This window comes from Saimiri boliviensis, chromosome 14 (assembly GCF_048565385.1).
Source record: "Saimiri boliviensis isolate mSaiBol1 chromosome 14, mSaiBol1.pri, whole genome shotgun sequence".
In the NCBI taxonomy this organism is placed as follows: Eukaryota; Metazoa; Chordata; class Mammalia; order Primates; family Cebidae; genus Saimiri; species Saimiri boliviensis.
Window position 1 is genome coordinate 19,419,315 of NC_133462.1, and position 18,160 is coordinate 19,437,474.

Below are 18,160 nucleotides of genomic sequence, written 5' to 3' on the forward strand. Positions count from 1 at the left end.
AAGAGAGAAGGTAAGTTACTAGGTGTTTAACACCTTTGTTAATCTTTTCAATAAATCAATTTTTGGCTTTATTAATTTTCTCTATTTCTTTTCTATTTTGCTGATTTCTGCTCTTATATTTAATTTTTGTTTCTTCTACCAGGAATAGTTCTTCTCTTTAAAGTGGGATAGAAACATGAAAGATGAGAAATAAGGGTTGAAATCAAGGTCAATAGAAAGTTCCTTTCCTAGTCCAGGCTTAAAAGATCTTAATTTGCCTCAGGTCCCAAGCCTTTCCTCCATAGGCCATGGGCTTTTTGAAGAAAGATCCAAACATCTCAAGCCGTGCCTCCACCCTAATCAGTTTAGCTATCTCCTGCAGTAATGATTTGTCAATGCCTTCTCAGCCCTCACTCACCAGGGTAGTATCTTCTTATCCCTTCCCTCACAACCATCCCAGGTTCCTTCCCTTCTTCATCCAATAAGGTAATCACATCCGGTTTAGAAATGGAAGGCCCTGCTTAAAAGAAAAATATGACATGAAATTATACACCCAAAAGTCTTTAGATTCAGATTTAATTACATTTATAATTATAGATCAATATGGTACTTTATAATTCCTAAGAGCAAAGAATTACAAGGGAGTTGAAGAATGTTCATATTAAGGTAACTTGAGAATCACAAGGAGCCTGTGTGAGGTTAAATTAATTATATCCAGGCCATTATATTAACCATCTGGTCAAGAACAGGCCTTAAAATAATTTAACCTCACACAGGCTCTGTTGAAAGGAATTATTGTTTAGAGGTAAGGGAACACAGACTGGATCCAGACTAGCTGGCTTCACATTCTGCCTTTGTTTCTGTCACCTACCAAATTTTTAACCTTTTGTTTCTACATTTTCTCAAATAAAATGAGGATAATAATATATCTTCTCATAGAGTTGTGAGGATTAATAATGAACAATGCTTCGAATACTGTGTAAGCACAAATATATGGTGGTGTTATTAACATATACACATATGTATTAGCTATTAGCTATTTACTATTATTTTGCTGAGTGCATAATAAAAGGTTTTTTGGAGACAGTCTCAGATCTTTTCTAGGATATTCATTCAATGTTAAATGCAAGGCCTTTAGATTTTAATTTTCAATTACAAAGTAGGTAGAATTAAATATGTCTGTTATAGGAAACAGAATGTGTTTCAGGCTTTTTTTTTTTTTTTTTTTTTTTTTTTTTTGAGACAGTCTTGCTCTGTCACCCAGGCTAGAGTACAGTGGTGCGATCTCAGCTCACTGCAGCCTCCACCTCTCGGCTTCAAGCAATTCTCCTGCCTCAGCCTCCTGAGTAGCTGGGATTTACAGGCACCAGCCACCATGCCTGGCTAATTTTTGTATTTTTAGTAGAGATGGGGTTTCACCATGATGACCAGGCTGGTCTTGAACTCCTGACCTCAAGTGCTCCACCTGTCTCAGCCTTCCAAAGTGTTGGGATTATAGGCGTGAGCCACCGTGCCTGGCCTTGAGGTTTTTGAGATAGAATCTCGATCTGTCGCCTAGGCTGGAGTGCAGTGGCACAATCTCAGCTTACTGCAACCTCCATCTCCTGGATTCACGTGATTTTTCCAGCCTCAGCCTCTCGAGTAGCTGAGATTACAGGCATGTGCTGCCACACACGGTTACGAGTTTTAAATGACCTTTCTGGATCCATCTCACACTATCTATGTTCTACAGACTCCTTTGATTTTTAGAGAAACTCAGAACTCCTATGTCTTGGTATTCTGCTTGCAGATGGACTAGAAAGTGGTGTGAAGCATTTATGTCAATTCTGAGTTCCAATATAATGTGAAGTCTGGTTTCTTGAACAATGCTTTTGCCATATTTAAATCCATCCCCTTGGATACTAAGGAAATCAGGAATTACAAAGTCTGAAGGAAGTCTGAAGGACTTACCAGACTGGACATGATGAAATGGAGAGGCCTATTTCTAACCTAACAAAGCTTAAATCATTCCTTTGGGAACAGAGAATAGAAGTTTTAGATAGTTTTTCTAAATGTAGTCCTGAAATTGACAGGAGAGAAAGCTAATATCATTTGGGATAAATAACCTTACCTAGTGAGATGAAGTTGCTGTAGTTCTCCCACATTACATCCCTATATAAGTCCCTCTGAGCGGGGTCCAGGAATTCCCATTCTTCCTGTGAGAAGTCTATGGCCACATCCCTGAATGTCACTGAACCCTGAAAAAACAAACTCAGGTATTACTTGTGAAAATAAATTACATAATTTTAATATGGAAAGAGGGGAGACTGCGGATTGCACTGCAGAGAGGGATCACATGGCATGCAAAGCATTGGGCTGAAAATTTGTGATGTGAGTAGGGGCCAGTAAGAAAATTACTATTTCTGAAGCATTGACCCTACATGTTCTTAAATAGTCCTGTGTCTACAGATCTGACTGCATTTTCATCAAAACATTTCTAGAAATGAATACATAACAAAAAAAATCCCAATTAAATGAAATAGTACACACAAGCCTTTTCAATACTACATGCCTCCACCATAAATTCTTTAGAAATATGAGGTCTTGAGGCCAGGCGCAGCAGCACATGCCTATAATCCCAGCACTTTGGGATGCCCAGGTGAGAGGATCACTTGAGCCCAGGAGTTCAAGACCAGCTTAATCAACATTAGCAAGACCCTGTCTCTATAAAAAAGAAATATAAAAATAATAAAAGAAAAAAGAAATATGAGGTCTTGGGCTCTCTTTTCCCTTTAATGATCACTAAAAAAATATTGATCCACATGTGCTACAGAATCTCGTAAGAAGATGAACTCAAGTTCATCACAAACTCAGGTTTTATTATAAACACTTTCCCTTTTACAACCAATTCTTTAGTAAACTTTCAAAAATTTGTTCAATGGCAATCTACATTTTTTTAAATTAATTAATTTATTTATTGAGATGGAGTCTCGCTGTCACCCAGGCTAGAGTGCAGTGGCGCAATCTTGGCTCACTGCAACCTCTGCCTCCCAAGTTCAAGCAATTCTCCTGCCTCAGCTTCCCAAATAGCTGGGACTACAGGCACATGCCACCATGCTTGGCACTAACCTGGTCAATGCAGTGAAACTGTCTCTACTAAAAATACAAAAATCAGCTGGGTGTGGTGGTGGGAGCCTGTAATCTCAGCTACTCAGGAGGCTGAAGCAGTAGAAGCATTTGAACCCAGGAGATTGAGGTTGTAGTAAGCTGAGATCACACCACTGCACTCTAGCCTGGGAGACAGAGTAAGACACAAGTCTCAAAAACAGCAAAGTCAATAGTTCCAGGCTGAGAAACCCTGCTCTAGACCAGCACATCCTGTAAAAATACACAATGGACTTCATTCCTGGCATTCTTCTCCACAGGAGAAAATCTCCATTGATTGATGTATCTATATTGGTGAAGGAGGGATCCCTGCCCTAAAAAATACAAGATAATCAAATAGCCCATACCAGACAGATGAGATCGACAGCAATTTGTTAGATGCATATAATCAGAGCCTGAGAGAGGACATCATACATTATGCTGAGCCACCAAGGGGTTGCACTTAAGAACAGCATGAGGCCAGGCATGGTAGCTCACGCCTGTAATCCCAACACTTTGGGAGGCCAAGGTGGGTGGGTCACCTGAGGTCAGGAGTTCAAGACCAGCCTGGCCAACATGGTGAAACCCCGTCTCTATTAAAAAAAAAAAAAAAAGAACAGCATGAATGAGCAGGCAATTGGGAGGCAGGGTTTACAGTAATAACAAGGTGAGGTGTTATCTGGTTCCTGCAGTGGTGTTTGATTGGCTTGTCTGAATAATTATATGGGCTGGCAGGGAGGTGAAACCCATTAGGTTGAGAAGCACAAAGGGTGTAACTGGTCCAGCTCATAGGGGAACTAGCTGGGTAGGAAGCCTTTCCCGCTGGGCATGGGGCATATCGGTTAAGAGTAGACGAACACATGGTTAGGCCTTTAGGGCCCTGACAAAGGTGTCAAGGCACACATGAAAGTTTAGGCCTTACCTTATAAGGCCCAATTACATCCCTACCCAATTCACCTAACCCTAATAGCCTTACATAGCATAGGGTCTCAACACACAAAGAAATTAAGGTCAGCCAACACTAAATCCTATCTTACATACTTGAAAAACTCAGATCTGTGGAGATGTTTAGAGTTTTCCTTATAAGCAGTCAGATAAGACCACATCCTCTCTTTCATCAAACCACAGATCTTAAGGAAAGCTCAAAATAGGGACCTCCCACTTAACATCAGTAATCCGTTCCTGAAAATCAGACATTTGAACAATTAACCAAGTACCTATTTTCCCACCATTTTATTTTCTATTTTCTTTCTTTTCTTCCTTTTTCGTTCTTTCTTCTTTTATTTATTTATTTATTTTTGACAGGTTCTCAGTGTTGCCCAGGCTGGAATGCAGTGATGTGATCATAGCTCACTGAAACCGTGAATCACTGGCCTCCAGCAATGGCCTCTCAAAGGAGGGATTACAGGCATGAGTCACTATACACAGCCTCCCATTACGTTAAATCAGACCATTATAATGCATTATATGTCAATTCCATCCATCCAACTAGCTTTGCACATTTTCCTCCAATATAGAATTATGGGACACAGTGGGTCAGTGCACACACAACATCTTTGGTTTTAGTATTTTAATATCTCTTTTACTAAATTCATTTTTCTCACTTGCTTTGTTTCTTTCTCCACAATTTTCAACATTTTTCCAACCTTTCAGGAACTCATTTTACGCTAGACAAAAACAAGGGCTACATGTGAAGCACAGTATGGAAAAGTGTTTCCAACAAGAACGTAACAGCAGGAATGGCTGACACTCAGGATGGTGCTGTCACCTCCTCAAACACTTGCAGCACCAGGTATACATATGCACCTGAATGATAGTTACACACATTTCAAAACATCTGCAGATGTTTCCATTGGCCTAACAACTGTATTTGGGAAAGAAAAAGACTCTTTCAGGCCGGGTAGGGTGGCTTACACTTGTAATCCCAGCCCTTTGGGAGGCCAAGGCAGGCGGATCACGAGGTCAGGAGCTGTCAGGAGACCGGCCTGTTGAATATGGTGAAACCCCATTTCTATTAAAAAATACAAAAATTAGCCAGGCAGGGTGGCACACGCCTGTAATCCCAGCTGCTCCAGAGGCCGAGGCAGGAGAATCACTTGAACCCGGGAGGCAGAGGTTGCAGTGAGCCGAGATCATGCCACTGCACTCCAGCCTGGGTGTCTTAAAAACAACAACAACAACAAGAGACTCTTCCTGGATGTTATTTTTGTTTGAGGGGAAAAAAAAAAAACCTTTGTATTGGATCAGGAATGATGGATCACACTGGTAATGCTAATACTTTGGGAGGCTGAAGTGGGAGGATCACTTGAGCCCAGGAGTTTGAGTTCAGCTTAGGCAACACAGTGAGGCCCCTATCTCTACAAAAATTTTTAAAAATTAGCCAGGAGTGGTGACATGTGCCTGTAGTCCCCAGTGCTCAGGAGGCTGAGGTGGGAGGATCACCTGAGCTAACAGGTTGGGACTGCAGTTAGTTGTGATTATTCCACTGCATTCCAGCCTGGGTGACCAATGCAGACCTTGTCTCTATAAAGAAAAAACAAGGCTGGGCATTGTAACGGCTCACATCTATAATCCCACCATCTTGGGAGGCCGAGGTGGGCAGATCAGGAGTTTGAGACCAGCCTGGCCAACATGGTGAATCCCTGTCTCTACTAAAAAAAAAAAATACAAAAATTAGCTGGGAATGGTGGTGGGCACTTGTAATCCCAGCTACTCGGGAGGCTGAGGCACAAGAATCACCTGAACCTGGGAGGTGGAGGTTGCAGTCAGCCGAGATCGCACCACTACACTCCAGCCTGGGCAACATAACAAGAATCTGTCTCAAAAAAAAAAAATTGGGTTGAACTGTATGATTCCACTTGAATCACGTTTTTGTTTTGTTTTGTCTTTTTGAGACAGGGTCTGGCTCTGCCATCCAGGCTGGAGTGCAGTGGTGCGATCTCGGTTCACTGTAACCTCCACCTCCCAAACTCTAGTCTTCCTCCCACCTCAGGCTCCTGAGTAGGTGCGTCTATAGACATGCCACCATGCCCAGTGAGGTTTTTTTTTTTTGTAGAGACGTGGTTTTGCCTTGTTGCCCAGGGTGGTCTAGAACTCCTGAGCTTAAGCAATCCACCCATCTTGGCCTCCCTTAGTGCTGGGATTACAGGCATGAGCCACCACACCTCGCCTACTTGAACAAAGTTCCAAAAATAAGCAAACTTATTTTATAGTGTTTGACATCACGATGGTGGTTACTCAAGCAGTGGGTGGGTGGGGAGTGACTGAAAGCATCTGAGATGCTTTCCTTAATTGACCTGACAGTGTAGATTTACTCAATTTATGAAAATTCATTCAGCTGAACACTTATGGTGTGTATATATTTTTGCATATATATAATTCCTCCACAAAAAAATTGAAAAATATTTTTAAAATACCATATTGTAGCTGGGTGCAGTGGTTCACGCATGTCATATCAGCACTTTGGGAGGCCAAGGTGGGCAGATCATCTGAGGTCCAGAGTTCAAGACTTGCCTGGCCAACACGGTGAAACCCTGTCTCTACTAAAAACACAAAAATTAGCCAGGAGTGGTGGTAGGCACCTGTAATCCCAACTACCTGGAAGCCTGAGGCAGGAGAATTGCTTGAACCTGGGAGGTGGGTTGCTGTGAGCCAAGATCACACCACTGCACTGAAATTCCGTCTCAAAAAGTCGTATTGTGTATCAGGGACACCCATTTTTCCTATGTAAAATGAAGCCAAAAAAATCACTGTACTGAGAGAAATATACTTTTTCTAGAGTTTAAGTTTTAAAATGAAAAGCAGTTGCACTGGAACATGTTAACAGGAGGATATTCTGCAGAGAATTCCTTTGGTTTTCTCAAGGCATCTCGTTTCTGCTGTCTCATGGCTCTTGACAGAAGATTTTGTGGGAGAAGGGACAGGCACACAGAACACTGTGCTATCTATCCCCAGTTCTCACAGAAGGGAAAAAAACTGGAGCTGGTTCTCTATTTTTTCTTTTTTTGTTTTTTGTTTTTTGTTTTTTGAGATGGAGTCTTGCTCTGTGGCCAGGCTAGAGTGCAGTGCCATGATCTCAGCTCACTGCTGGCTCTGCCTCCCAGGTTCAGGTGATTCTCCTGCCTCAGCCTCCTGAATAGCTGGGACTACCAGGCATGCACCACTATGCCCGGCTAATTTTTGCATTTTAGTAGAGACAGGGTTTTGCCATGTTGGCCAGGCTGGTCTCGAACATCTGACCTCAGGTGATCTGCCTGCCTCAGCCTCCCAAAATGCTGGGATTACAGGCAGGAGCCATGGAGCACGTTCTTGGATGAAACTCTGGTAAACAAAAAGTTTCAGAATAAGGAATGAATCCATAGACATGATACAGAAATTGGCAGTAATTTGAAAAGGAGGGAGAAACATTAACTTACATGGGCCATGGTTTTAGAACTGCAAAAACTGGTCAGTCCTTGTCAAGATTCCTCAGTTGGAGAACTTCAAAGTACTGATAAGCCAGAGCTAAAAGGAGAAAAAGAAGCAGTGAAATAATGCCGCAGAGCTCCCAGAATGATGTACATCATAAATATGAAAACTATTTTCTCTTCCATTCCTTCTCCCAAACTACTTCCATTCCCTCTTCCAAACTACTACCCACCACTATGCCCACCCTTATCCTATACCCAGATAAACTAGGGGAAAGTATAGGGAATCTAAAGAAATACAACCTCTGGGCCAGGCACGATGGCTTACGCCTGTAATCCTAGCACTTTGGGAGGCCGAGGCGGGCACATCACCTGAGGTCGGGAGTTCAAGACCAGCCTGACCAACATGGAGAAATGCCACTGCTACTAAAAATACAAAATTAGCTGGGTGTCGTGGCAAATGCCTATAATCCCAGCTACTCGGGAGGCTGAGATGGGAGAATCACTTGAACCTGGGAGGCGGAGGTTGCAGTGAGCCGAGATTGAGCCACTGCACTCCAGCCTACGCAACAAGAGTGAAACTCCGTGTCAAAAAAAAAAAAAAAAAAAAATTGGCCAGGCGCGGTGGCTCACGCCTGTAATCCCAGCACTTTGGTAGGCCGAGGTGGGTGGATCACGAGGTCAAGAGATTGAGACCATCCTGGCCAACATGATGAAACCCCATCTCTACCAAAGATACAAAAATTAGCTGGGCATGGTAGCGCGTGCCTGTGGTCCCAGCTACTCGGGAGGCTAAGGCAGGAGAATTGCCTGAACCCAGGAGGCAGAGGTTGCAGTGAGCCGAGATCGCGCCATTGCACTCCAGCCTGGGTAACAAGAGCGAAACTCCGTCTAAAAAAAAATTAGCCAGGCATGGTAGTGTGCACCTGTAGTCTTAACTAATCAGGAGACTGAGACAGGAGGATTGAGCCTGGGAAGTGGAGGTTGCAGTGAGCTGAGTCATACCACTGCACTCAAGCCTGGGCAACAGTGTGAGACTCCATTTCAAAAAACAAAAGAAAAGAAAAAGAAAATCAGTGTTAAAGAAAACAAAAGGTATCTTGTTACAATGACTGCATTACGAGACCTAAAAGACTGATGATACCCTAATATTACCAAGGCTGACGCAGACACTAGGTCAGTCCATATTTAGAGCTATGTGAAGCAACATTTCAGCCCTGTAAACTCTGACTCAGAAGCTCCACTTCTCAGACTAAAAGGGATTGTTTGTACCTGTACATAAAGATTATACAGAGCTATGGTGGGACACAGTGGTGCCTGCCTGTAATCCCAGCATGTTGGGAGGCTGAGGCAGTCTGATCACCTGAGGTCAGGAGTTCGAGACCAGCCTGGCCAACCTGGTGAAACCCTGTCTCTACAAAAATACAAAAATTAGCTGGGCATGATGCCTGTAGTACCAGCTACTCAGTGGCTGGGGTGGAAGCATAGCTTGAACCTGGGAAGTAGAAGTTGCAGTGAGCCTAGATCATGCTGTTGCACTCCAGCTTCAGCAACACAGCGAGATTCTGCCTCAAAAAAAAAAAAAAGGTTTATAATGGATTAAAGCTGAAAAGAACCTAATTTGGGAATGATTCAATAACCTGTTCTTTATCCATACCATTGAAAATGAAACTATTAAAAAGGATGTTGCCTTAATTTTGAATGAGTGAAGCCAGGGTGTTTAAAAAAAAAAAAAGAAAGAAAGAAAGAAACACCAGCATGTATAGTGTGAAACTATTTTGACAGGGGGAAAATAATCATGTTTCCCTAGCAGGACCAGTTAAAATGTTTACAGTGACAGCCAGCAACACGCACTGCCACATTAAACACAGTGTGAACCTGAAGTACCCAAATACTCCAAATAAGACTTTCCCAGCTCAAGTTTTTCTTTCAGTCTTCCTTTAACTGAGAAAAAAAGCTAATGATCTTGTAAAAACAGATGCTGTTTTCCCTTAGTGGGTTTTTTTTCACTTCGGCTTTCCATTCATGAACTGACTCTATGATTTAATTTGCCCATGTGTGTTGGAGTATGGCCTAGAAAAGAATGGCAAAAAGTCCCCAACTGATGTCTTCTAAGCACTGAAGGCAGCCTCACAGCTGTTTCTTTTCATGTCTTCCTGACAAATGAGTTTATTTTGCTTCTGAATCAGTCCTTTTGGCTAAGATGCCTATGAAGCCCTCCAACCAATGTTAGATCTCCTTGACCAACTGGTCTCACTGTGCATATAACATCATTAAAATAAAAACTGTAAGGCATACATCTGTGTGAAATCCAGTCACCTCCATAAATACCCAATAGCTTCAGTATAATCTGGACAAAACTTGACAGTGCAGGCTGTTATCAGATTCATATCTCTTCCCTTCATCATGAGATTGCTGAGTAAAGCAGGGAGAATTTTTTTATTTTTTTTTAAGACAAGGTCTCACTTTGTCACCAGGCTAGAGTACAATGGCTTGATCTCAGCTCACTGCAACCTCCGCCTCCTGGATTCAAGTGATTCTCCTGCCTCAGCCTCCAGAGTAGCTGGGATCATAGGCGTGTGCCACCACACTTGGCTAATTTTTGTATTTTCAGTAGAAACAGGGTTTCGCCATGTTGCCCAGGCTGGTCTCGAACTCCAGATCTCAGGTAATGCTGCCACCTCGGCCTCCCAAAGTGCTGGGATTGTAGGAATGTGCCACCACGCCCAGCCAGGTATTTTTTGTTGTTGTTAAGTATGTTTATTGATGATATTTGGTATATTGTTATAATTACCAATATATGATTTTTTTTTTTTACTGCATGATATCGGACAGGTCACTTTTCAGTTTCTGCATATAAAATGGTGAGAACTACAGTTTCTACCTCAAAAGACTGTTATGAGAAATAAGATACTACATATAAGGCACTTATAATAGTAAGTAAGCATTTTTTAAAAGTCAGCTATATTACTAAAGATGAAGAATATTAGCCGGGCGCGGTGGCTCAAGCCTGTAATCCCAGCACTTTGGGAGGCCGAGGCGGGTGGATCACGAGGTCGAGAGATCGAGACCATCCTGGTCAACATGGTGAAACCCCGTCTCTACTAAAAGTGCAAAAAATTAGCTGGGTATGGTGGCACGTGCCTGTAATCCCAGCTACTCAGGAGGCTGAGGCAGGAGAATTGCCTGAGCCCAGGAGGCGGAGGTTGCGGTGAGCCGAGATCGCGCCATTGCACTCCAGCCTGGGTCACAAGGGCGAAACTCCGTCTCAAAAAAAAAAAAAAAAAAAAAAGATGAAGAATACTATATATGCCTCTTCCCATAATTATTTTAAAAATCCTCCTCAGGACTGCAATCCCAGCACTTTCAGAGGCTGAGGCAGGCAGACCTCTTAGGTCAGGAATTCAAGATCAGCCTGGTCAACATGGTGAAATCCTGTCTATATTAAAAATACAAAAATTAGCCAGGCATGGTGATGCATGCTTGTAATCCCAGCTACTTTGGAGGCTGAGACAGGAGAATCCCTTGAACCTGGGAGTGGAGGCTGAAGTGAGCCGAGATCGTGCCACTGTACTCCAGCCTGGGCAACAGAACAAGACTCTGTCAAAAAAAAAAAAAAAAAAAAAAAAAAGACTTATAATGATAACTAATAAATTTCAAAGAATCACCTTGATTAGTAATTCTTCTTGATTATCAACAATTTACAAAAGGAGGATGCATAGATAAAGCAAATGTGGTAAGACACTAATTTTTGGATATGGGTGATGAGGAAAAATATTAAATTACAACATAACAGTAACAAATCTACTGAATACTTATTACGTGCCAAGCACTATCTAAGGGTTTTGCATATATTAATTCCTCTACTCAGAACTATCCTATATAGTAGAGTCTATCGTTATCCTCATTTTACAGATGATGAAACTGTGGCACAAAGAGATGAAATAAATTGCCCCAAGCTCAAGCAGCTCTTAAGTGGCAGGTTGAAGACTAGAACTCTGCTAATTTAGCTCCATAACCCATATGACTATCACTATACTAAACTGCATCTCATGTGACCCGATAAATATGTGGCCTGAAACAGACTCATGCTGTCAAAAACTTCAAACAATTTCCCAATTTCTACTGTCATTCCTTCCCTTCCAGTAACTCCTTCCCTTGTTAACAGAGACCTCTCTACTAAAAATCCTATTGTTATTATCACTCCTTAAAAGCCTCAAAAGCATCAAAGATCCTGTCGCCAAACTACCTCCTTACCTTGCCCTACTTTAGAACTCAGGGTGGTGGGGATCAGAGAGACCCTAGTGCGTAATTCCATCTAAACTGTAAACTCCTCAACTAATCACCATCAAATCAAAGTTCTATATGGTAGCTCATGCCTATAATCTCAGCATTTTGGGAGGCTGAGATGGGAGAATTGCTTGTGTCCAGGTTCAAGATCAGCCTGTGCAACACAGGGAGACCTCATTTCTACAAAAAATTTAAACAATTAGTCGGACGTGGGACCACATACCTGTGGTCTCAGCTACTGAGGAGGCTGAGGTGGGAGGATCACTTGAGCTGGGGGAGGTCCAGGCTGCAGGGAGCGAGATTGTGCCACTGCACTCCAGCCTGGGGGACAGAGTGAGAGCCTGTCTCTGAAAAAAAAAAAAAAATTATTTTTTTGAGTAATAAAATAAAGCTCTAGAGTTAGCCTCTCTTCAAGATGTTTACTTGCAGACCATCCAAATGATAAGAAAGAGGCAGCTCCTAAGAGAAACTAAATTATTGCTAAATGGTCATGTCAATACCTACTGGAGGCCGGGCACGGTGGCTTACGCCTGTAGTCTGAGCTACTGGGGAGGCTAAAGCAGGAGAATCGCTTGAACCTGGGAGGTGGAGGTTGCAGTGAGCCGAGACTGTGCCACTGTACTCCAGCCTGGGTAACAGACCCAGACTCCATCTCAAAAAACAGACCCAGACTCCATCTCAAAAAAAAAAACAAAAAAAAACAAAACATACTGGAAAGGGGTAGGAAGTTGGAATCTACCCTCATCCCTGATCACCCCATCACTCACTGAGAAGGAAAGCCAAAGCACCAGGTGAGTGGACAGGGCATTTCAGGGGTTAAAGCTTAACCAGCTGAAGATTAACTGGAACAAGCCCGCATAGTCCGACAAAATAAGATGTACTGACTTACAAAAACGGAACAAATTTCCACAGGAAGGGTTAGAATGTGATGGACGAGAGAGAGGAGAAAAGCTCTTTTGTAAACGGTTGAGTCCCAGCTGAAGGATTCTGAGGAGAATCTAACGACGCTAGTATCTGGAATGGCTGCTGTTTCCAAGGTGAGATTAGGAGAGGCAGGCATTAATAGGATATTGAGCGCAATCATGAATGTAATCAAGAGGGTGGCTTAGGAACTGGTATCCCTAGCAATAAAATGAAAACAGCAAAGCAAGTCTAGAACATCACTAGTAAGAAAACTGTAATCTCTCAAAGAGGGGGTCATTATGCCATTTTACAACTACTGCACCACCTAGGGAGAAATGTTTTCTATTAAATTTGCAACCGGCTTTATCTGTCTCTTCCTTCCCAGCCTGATTAATGACAGGGCTGCTTCATTGTTCAGTCCAAGCTGATTTTCATTTCTTCACAGAAGAGGGAAGCAAATGTCCCTACGCCCAGAAAAATAAAAATTACACTTCATGGAACAAAAAAGAAACACAAACTCATCTGGATTTTGACTTGCCTATATGCAACAGCAATCATTTCCTCCTCTCCCCGCTGCCTTCCTGAAGAACAGCAGGATTAGGAAGGGAGACGGAATCTTGAGACCTCGGGCCTTTGCTGGAGCCCAGCTTGGCTGATCAGGACACACCCCCGCTAGCGCACTAGCTCCCTCCGTCTACCGCGCGCAAAACCCCATGGAATAACAGGGAGCCTGGAATAAAGCTGACCCGTCCCCCTATCAGGGAGAAAGGCCAGGTACACGAAGACTGGGCTGGAATCTGTCTCCGAGTTTCCCGCAGTTTCCATGGGAGGGAGCTCGGGTAAAGCTGTGCGATCTGCAGCTGTTCTTCAGACTACATCTTTTTGTTTGGGGGCCTTCATTCACTCCAGGGTTCATGCATCTAACTCGAAGCCATTCCGGGCCGCTGGACCTGCGCGGCCCTGAAGCGGGAGGGCAGAGGACGCAGCAGGGCACTCGGCGCCCAGTCAGCACCACAAACTGCACAGCTACTGCCTCCCGGCTCACACAGAGGTCCGCGCCGCCCCCGCGCCACCCCCTCGCCCATTGCCTGGGTGCACGCTACCAACTTACCTCTCAGAGCCGACACCAGCAGGGAAGCCGGAAAGAATCGCGCGCGAAGGACTGTGGGAAATGTAGTCCGCGGGTGGGAGGGACCGGTCCCGGCGCCGACGGGCTGCGCGGAGTGCGCAAGCGCGAACGTTGGAGCTCTGACAGCGCTGGCGTCGGGAGGGCTTTCCAGGCTGCCGGGAGATGAGGTGAGCTCGGGCCTGCGTTTGTTTCTGTCGCTGAGGAAGACTTTTTTTTATTTTTTATTTTTATTGAGACAGAGTCTTGCTCAGTCGCCAAGGTTGGAGTGCAATGACGTGATTAGAGCTTACTGCAGCCTCGACCTCCCCGGCTCAAGCGACCCTCCCACCTGAGCCTCCAGAGTAGCTGGGACTGCAGGCGCGCGCCACCATGCCCAACTAATTTTTTGTTTAAGTTTTGCAGAGCCCAGATCTCCCTATGTTACTATGTTACCAAAGCTGATGTCCAACTTCTGGGCTCAAGAGATCCCTCGACCTGAGCCTCCCAAAGTGTTGGGACTACAGGCGTGAGCCACTGGATTCAGCCACAGAGGATTTAGAAAGACGTTTTGGTACGAGCAGGTGCCAAATATGTGTACTAAACATCTAGCAGTTACTCACTGCATACACCCAAGCAAGGTGTAAGGAGCATACATCAGGCATGAGCATACTTGATGTATGCTCAACAGAACCTAGAGCAGGACCTAGACCTAGAAAGGTCACCAGTGCCCACTGCGCTCTCAACCTCTCTCTCAATCTCTCTCTCTTTCTCTCTCTCTTTTCTTTTCTTTTTTTTTTTTTTTTTTTTTTTTTTTTTTGAGACAGAGTTTCGCTCTTGTTACCCAGGCTGGAGTGCAATGGCGCGATCTCGGCTCACCGCAACCTCCGCCTCCTGGGTTCAGGCAATTCCCCTGCCTCAGCCTCCTGAGTAGCTGGGATTACAGGCACGCGCCACCACGCCCAGCTAATTTTTTGTATTTTTAGTAGAGACGGGGTTTCACCATGTTGACCAGGATGGTCTCGATCTCTCGACCTCGTGATCCACCCGCCTCGGCCTCCCAAAGTGCTGGGATTACAGGCTTGAGCCACCGCGCCCGGCCTCTTTCTCTCTCTCTCTCCTCCCCCTTCCTCTCCCCTCTCTCTCCTCTCTCCTCTTCCCTCTCCCCTCTCCTCTTGAGAATACATTTCTCCTGTCCTCTGTTCCTTCTGGAAAGAAATGGGATAATCCCACCAGGGGACCACCGTGAGGCATCTTCTGTATCCCAAATTCTTTGATGTATTAGTTAATATATCAAAGAATTTGTTCTTTTTTTAAGAATATAAAACTTTGGCCGGGCGCGGTGGCTCACGCCTGTAATCCCAGCACTTTGGGAGGCTGAGGCGGGTGGATCACAAGGTCAAGAGATCGAGACCATCCTGGTCAACATGGTGAAACCCCGTCTCTACTAAAAATACAAAAAAATTAGCTGGGCATGGTGGTGCGTGCCTGTAGTCCCAGCTAGTCAGGAGGCTGAGGCAGGAGAATTGCCTGAACTCAGGAGGCGGAGGTTGTGGTGAGCCGAGATCGCGCCATTGCACTCCAGCCTGGGTAACAAGAGTGAAACTCTGTCTCAAAAAAAAGAATATAAAACTTTAGAAGGTATTTGAAAATGCCTAGGTAATCTTGTTTCATTTTGCAAAGAATAGGATATGCATGAAATAGGAGATAAATGAAAATTCTGAGCTACTTTATAACTAGTAAGAAGGCGGCTGGGCTCATGCCTGTGATCCCAGCACTTTTAGAGTCCAAGGTGGGCAGATTACTTGAAGTCAGGAATTAAAGACCTGTCTGGCCAACATGGTGAACCCCTGTCTCTACTGAAATACAAAAATTAGCTGGGCGTGATGGAGCATGCCTATAATCCCAACTACTTCGGAGGCTGAGGTAGGAGAATTGCTTGAACCTGGGAAGCAGAGGTTGCAGTAAGCTGAGATGGTACCACTGCACTCCAGCCAGGGTGACAAAGCAAGACCCCTCTCAAAAAAAAAAATTTAAAAAAATGTCTGGGCACTTTGAAAGGCCGAGGTGATTGGATCACCTGAGTTCTGAAACTCTAGACCCGCCTGGTCAACATGGTGAAAGCTAGTCTCTACTAAAAGTACAAAAAAAACCCACAAAAAATTAGCCAGGCATGGTGGCACCTCCCTGTAGTCCCAGCTACCGGCAAGGCTGAGGCAGGAGAATTGTTTGAACTGGGGAGATGGAGGTTACAGTGACCCAGTATTGTGCCATTGCACTTCAGCCGGGGCAAAAAGAGTGAAACTCTGTCTCAAATAAATAAATAAATAAACAAGCAAAAAAACCTACTAAGGCCCAGTCATTACAGTTTTTTTTGTTTTTTTGTTTTGTTTTGTTTTGTTTTTGAGACGGAGTTTCGCTCTTGTTACCCAGGCTGGAGTGCAATGGCGCGATCTCGGCTCACCGCAACCTCCACCTCCTGGGTTCAGGCAATTCTCCTGCCTCAGCCTCCTGAGTAGCTGGGATTACAGGCACGCACCACCATGCCCAGCTAGTTTTTTGTATTTTTAGTAGAGACGGGGTTTCACCATGTTGACCAGGATGGTCTTGATCTCTCGACCTCGTGATCCACCCGCCTCGGCCTCCCAAAGTGCTGGGATTACAGGCTTGAGCCACCGCGCCCGGCCGTCATTACAGTTTTATGTAGATGTGTATGATTAAATTTATGTAAAGAAATCAACACTCCATTAAAAAAAGCAATAAAAAGTATTATTAAAACAGATTTTCCATTTTCTTTTGGTTTCAACTAAGCTTTTTTTTTTCCCAAACAAAGTCTTGTTCTGTCACCCTGGCTGGAGTGCGGTGGCATGATATCGTCTCACTGCAACCTCAGCCTCCCAGGTTCAAGGAATTCTCCTGCCTCAGCCTCCCTGAGTAGCTGGTATTACAGGCGTGTGCCACCACACCCGGCTAACTTTTTGTGTTTTTAGTGGAGACTGGATTTCACCATGTTGGCCAGGCTGGTCTCAAACCCCCAGCCTCAAGTGATCTGCCTCAGCCTCCTCAACTGCTGGGATTACAGGCATGAGCCATGCACCTGGCCTTGTTTTGACTAAGTTTTGAGGCCTTCTGACACTAGGGGCTACCTTCTTCAAACCCTCTCTGGTAAGGAGACTGCTGGAGGAGATAACTAACTGTAGGTCATTTTCCTTGTCAAACAGCACCAAAGAATTAATGCCCAACTTCACTGAGGTACAATGGAGGGATTTTTGGAAAGGGCCCTGCTCTGTGTCAAATGATGGGGTACTTGGTCCAATGTCATGCTCACTGACTTTCTGAAATATGATTTTCTTCAGATTATTTTCTTGTCTCATTCAGTTTGAAAAGGGCTATTTGGACCTTCAATTCATCACAGTCACGCAGAACAAGAGTTTCTTTCAGAGAATTTCATTTCTTTTCTCAGTATCTAAATCTGTACTATTAATATTTTCAGTTGTCCTCAGATGTCTGCACTGTCTTAATAGAAAAAACCCCATGTGTCAAATGCTCCCATTATTTGACACAGAGCAGTGTCCTTTCCAAAAATCCTTCCATTGTACCTCTAAAACCGTCATTCTAGCCTTTTTGTTCTTGTTATTAACAGATCACGAACCGGCACAGTGGCTCAAGCCTGTAATCCCAGGATTGTGGGAGGCTGAGGTAGGCAAATGGCTTGAGCCCAGGAGTTTGAGACCAGCCTAGGCAACATGATGAAATCCTGTCTCTACAAAAAATACAAAAATTAGCCAGGCATGGTGATGCACATCTGTAATCCCAACTACCTTTTTTTCATATACATACATATACATACATGATTTTAGTAACTTTGAAATCATAAAGAGTAAACATGCCTCACCAGGAATTAAATCCATGTTGTTCCTCAACATATTTCTGGAGCCTTCATTTATTCCAAAACTGTTTCTCATGGATGTACTTTACATTAAGTTTGCAGGTTAAGAAAGTGGCCCAACGTTTACCAAACCTTGTGTTTTAATCATTTATGGTAACATCGTATAATTTATGACCTCAATTTTTGTTAAATACCTTCATGGCAAAGGCACTATCAGAAGCTGCTGCAAAACCTCACACTAATAGCACTGGTGAAGGAGAAAGCCGATGCTTTCTGCTTTCTTCCGCCTTCCTAATCTTGCATGAGTTTATCTCACTGGAATAACATAGATCACATCTGGAATTCTAGAAGCAAGAGGGTCTAAAAATTGTAGGTTTTAGGCTTCCAGCCTCTGTAGCACAAAAAAGAGCCTGGGGCACAGTAGAATACTTAAAACAACAACAAATGATATCCAGGACACTAGGG

General features: G+C 43.9%; 1 protein-coding gene and 1 long non-coding RNA gene across 4 annotated transcripts in view; one reads left to right on the forward strand and one right to left on the reverse strand.

Annotated features, from left to right (window-relative positions):
• Positions 1-13,862, reverse strand: part of ZFP14 (ZFP14 zinc finger protein) — a 27,803-nt gene extending 13,941 nt beyond the window's left edge. The window contains exons 1-5 of one of the 3 annotated variants that reach the window (XM_074386472.1): positions 13,813-13,855; positions 12,022-12,145; positions 7,518-7,605; positions 2,090-2,216; positions 398-496 (exon numbers count right to left, since the gene is read on the reverse strand). In XM_074386472.1, coding sequence (XP_074242573.1) covers positions 398-496; positions 2,090-2,216; positions 7,518-7,526 — 235 coding nt within the window. In that variant the 5' untranslated portion in view covers positions 7,527-7,605; positions 12,022-12,145; positions 13,813-13,855. Of the gene's footprint in view, positions 1-397; positions 500-2,089; positions 2,217-7,517; positions 7,606-12,021; positions 12,146-13,812 lie in introns of all 3 variants that reach the window. The other 2 variants (XM_074386471.1, XM_010347992.3) reach the window with 2 other exon arrangements.
• LOC141581277 (uncharacterized) overlaps positions 1-14,586 on the forward strand; it is a 20,183-nt gene extending 5,597 nt beyond the window's left edge. The window contains exon 3 of the long non-coding RNA XR_012513851.1: positions 13,087-14,586. This is a non-coding gene — a long non-coding RNA (uncharacterized LOC141581277). The remainder of the gene's footprint in view (positions 1-13,086) is intronic.
• The last annotated feature ends 3,574 nt before the right edge of the window (positions 14,587-18,160 follow it).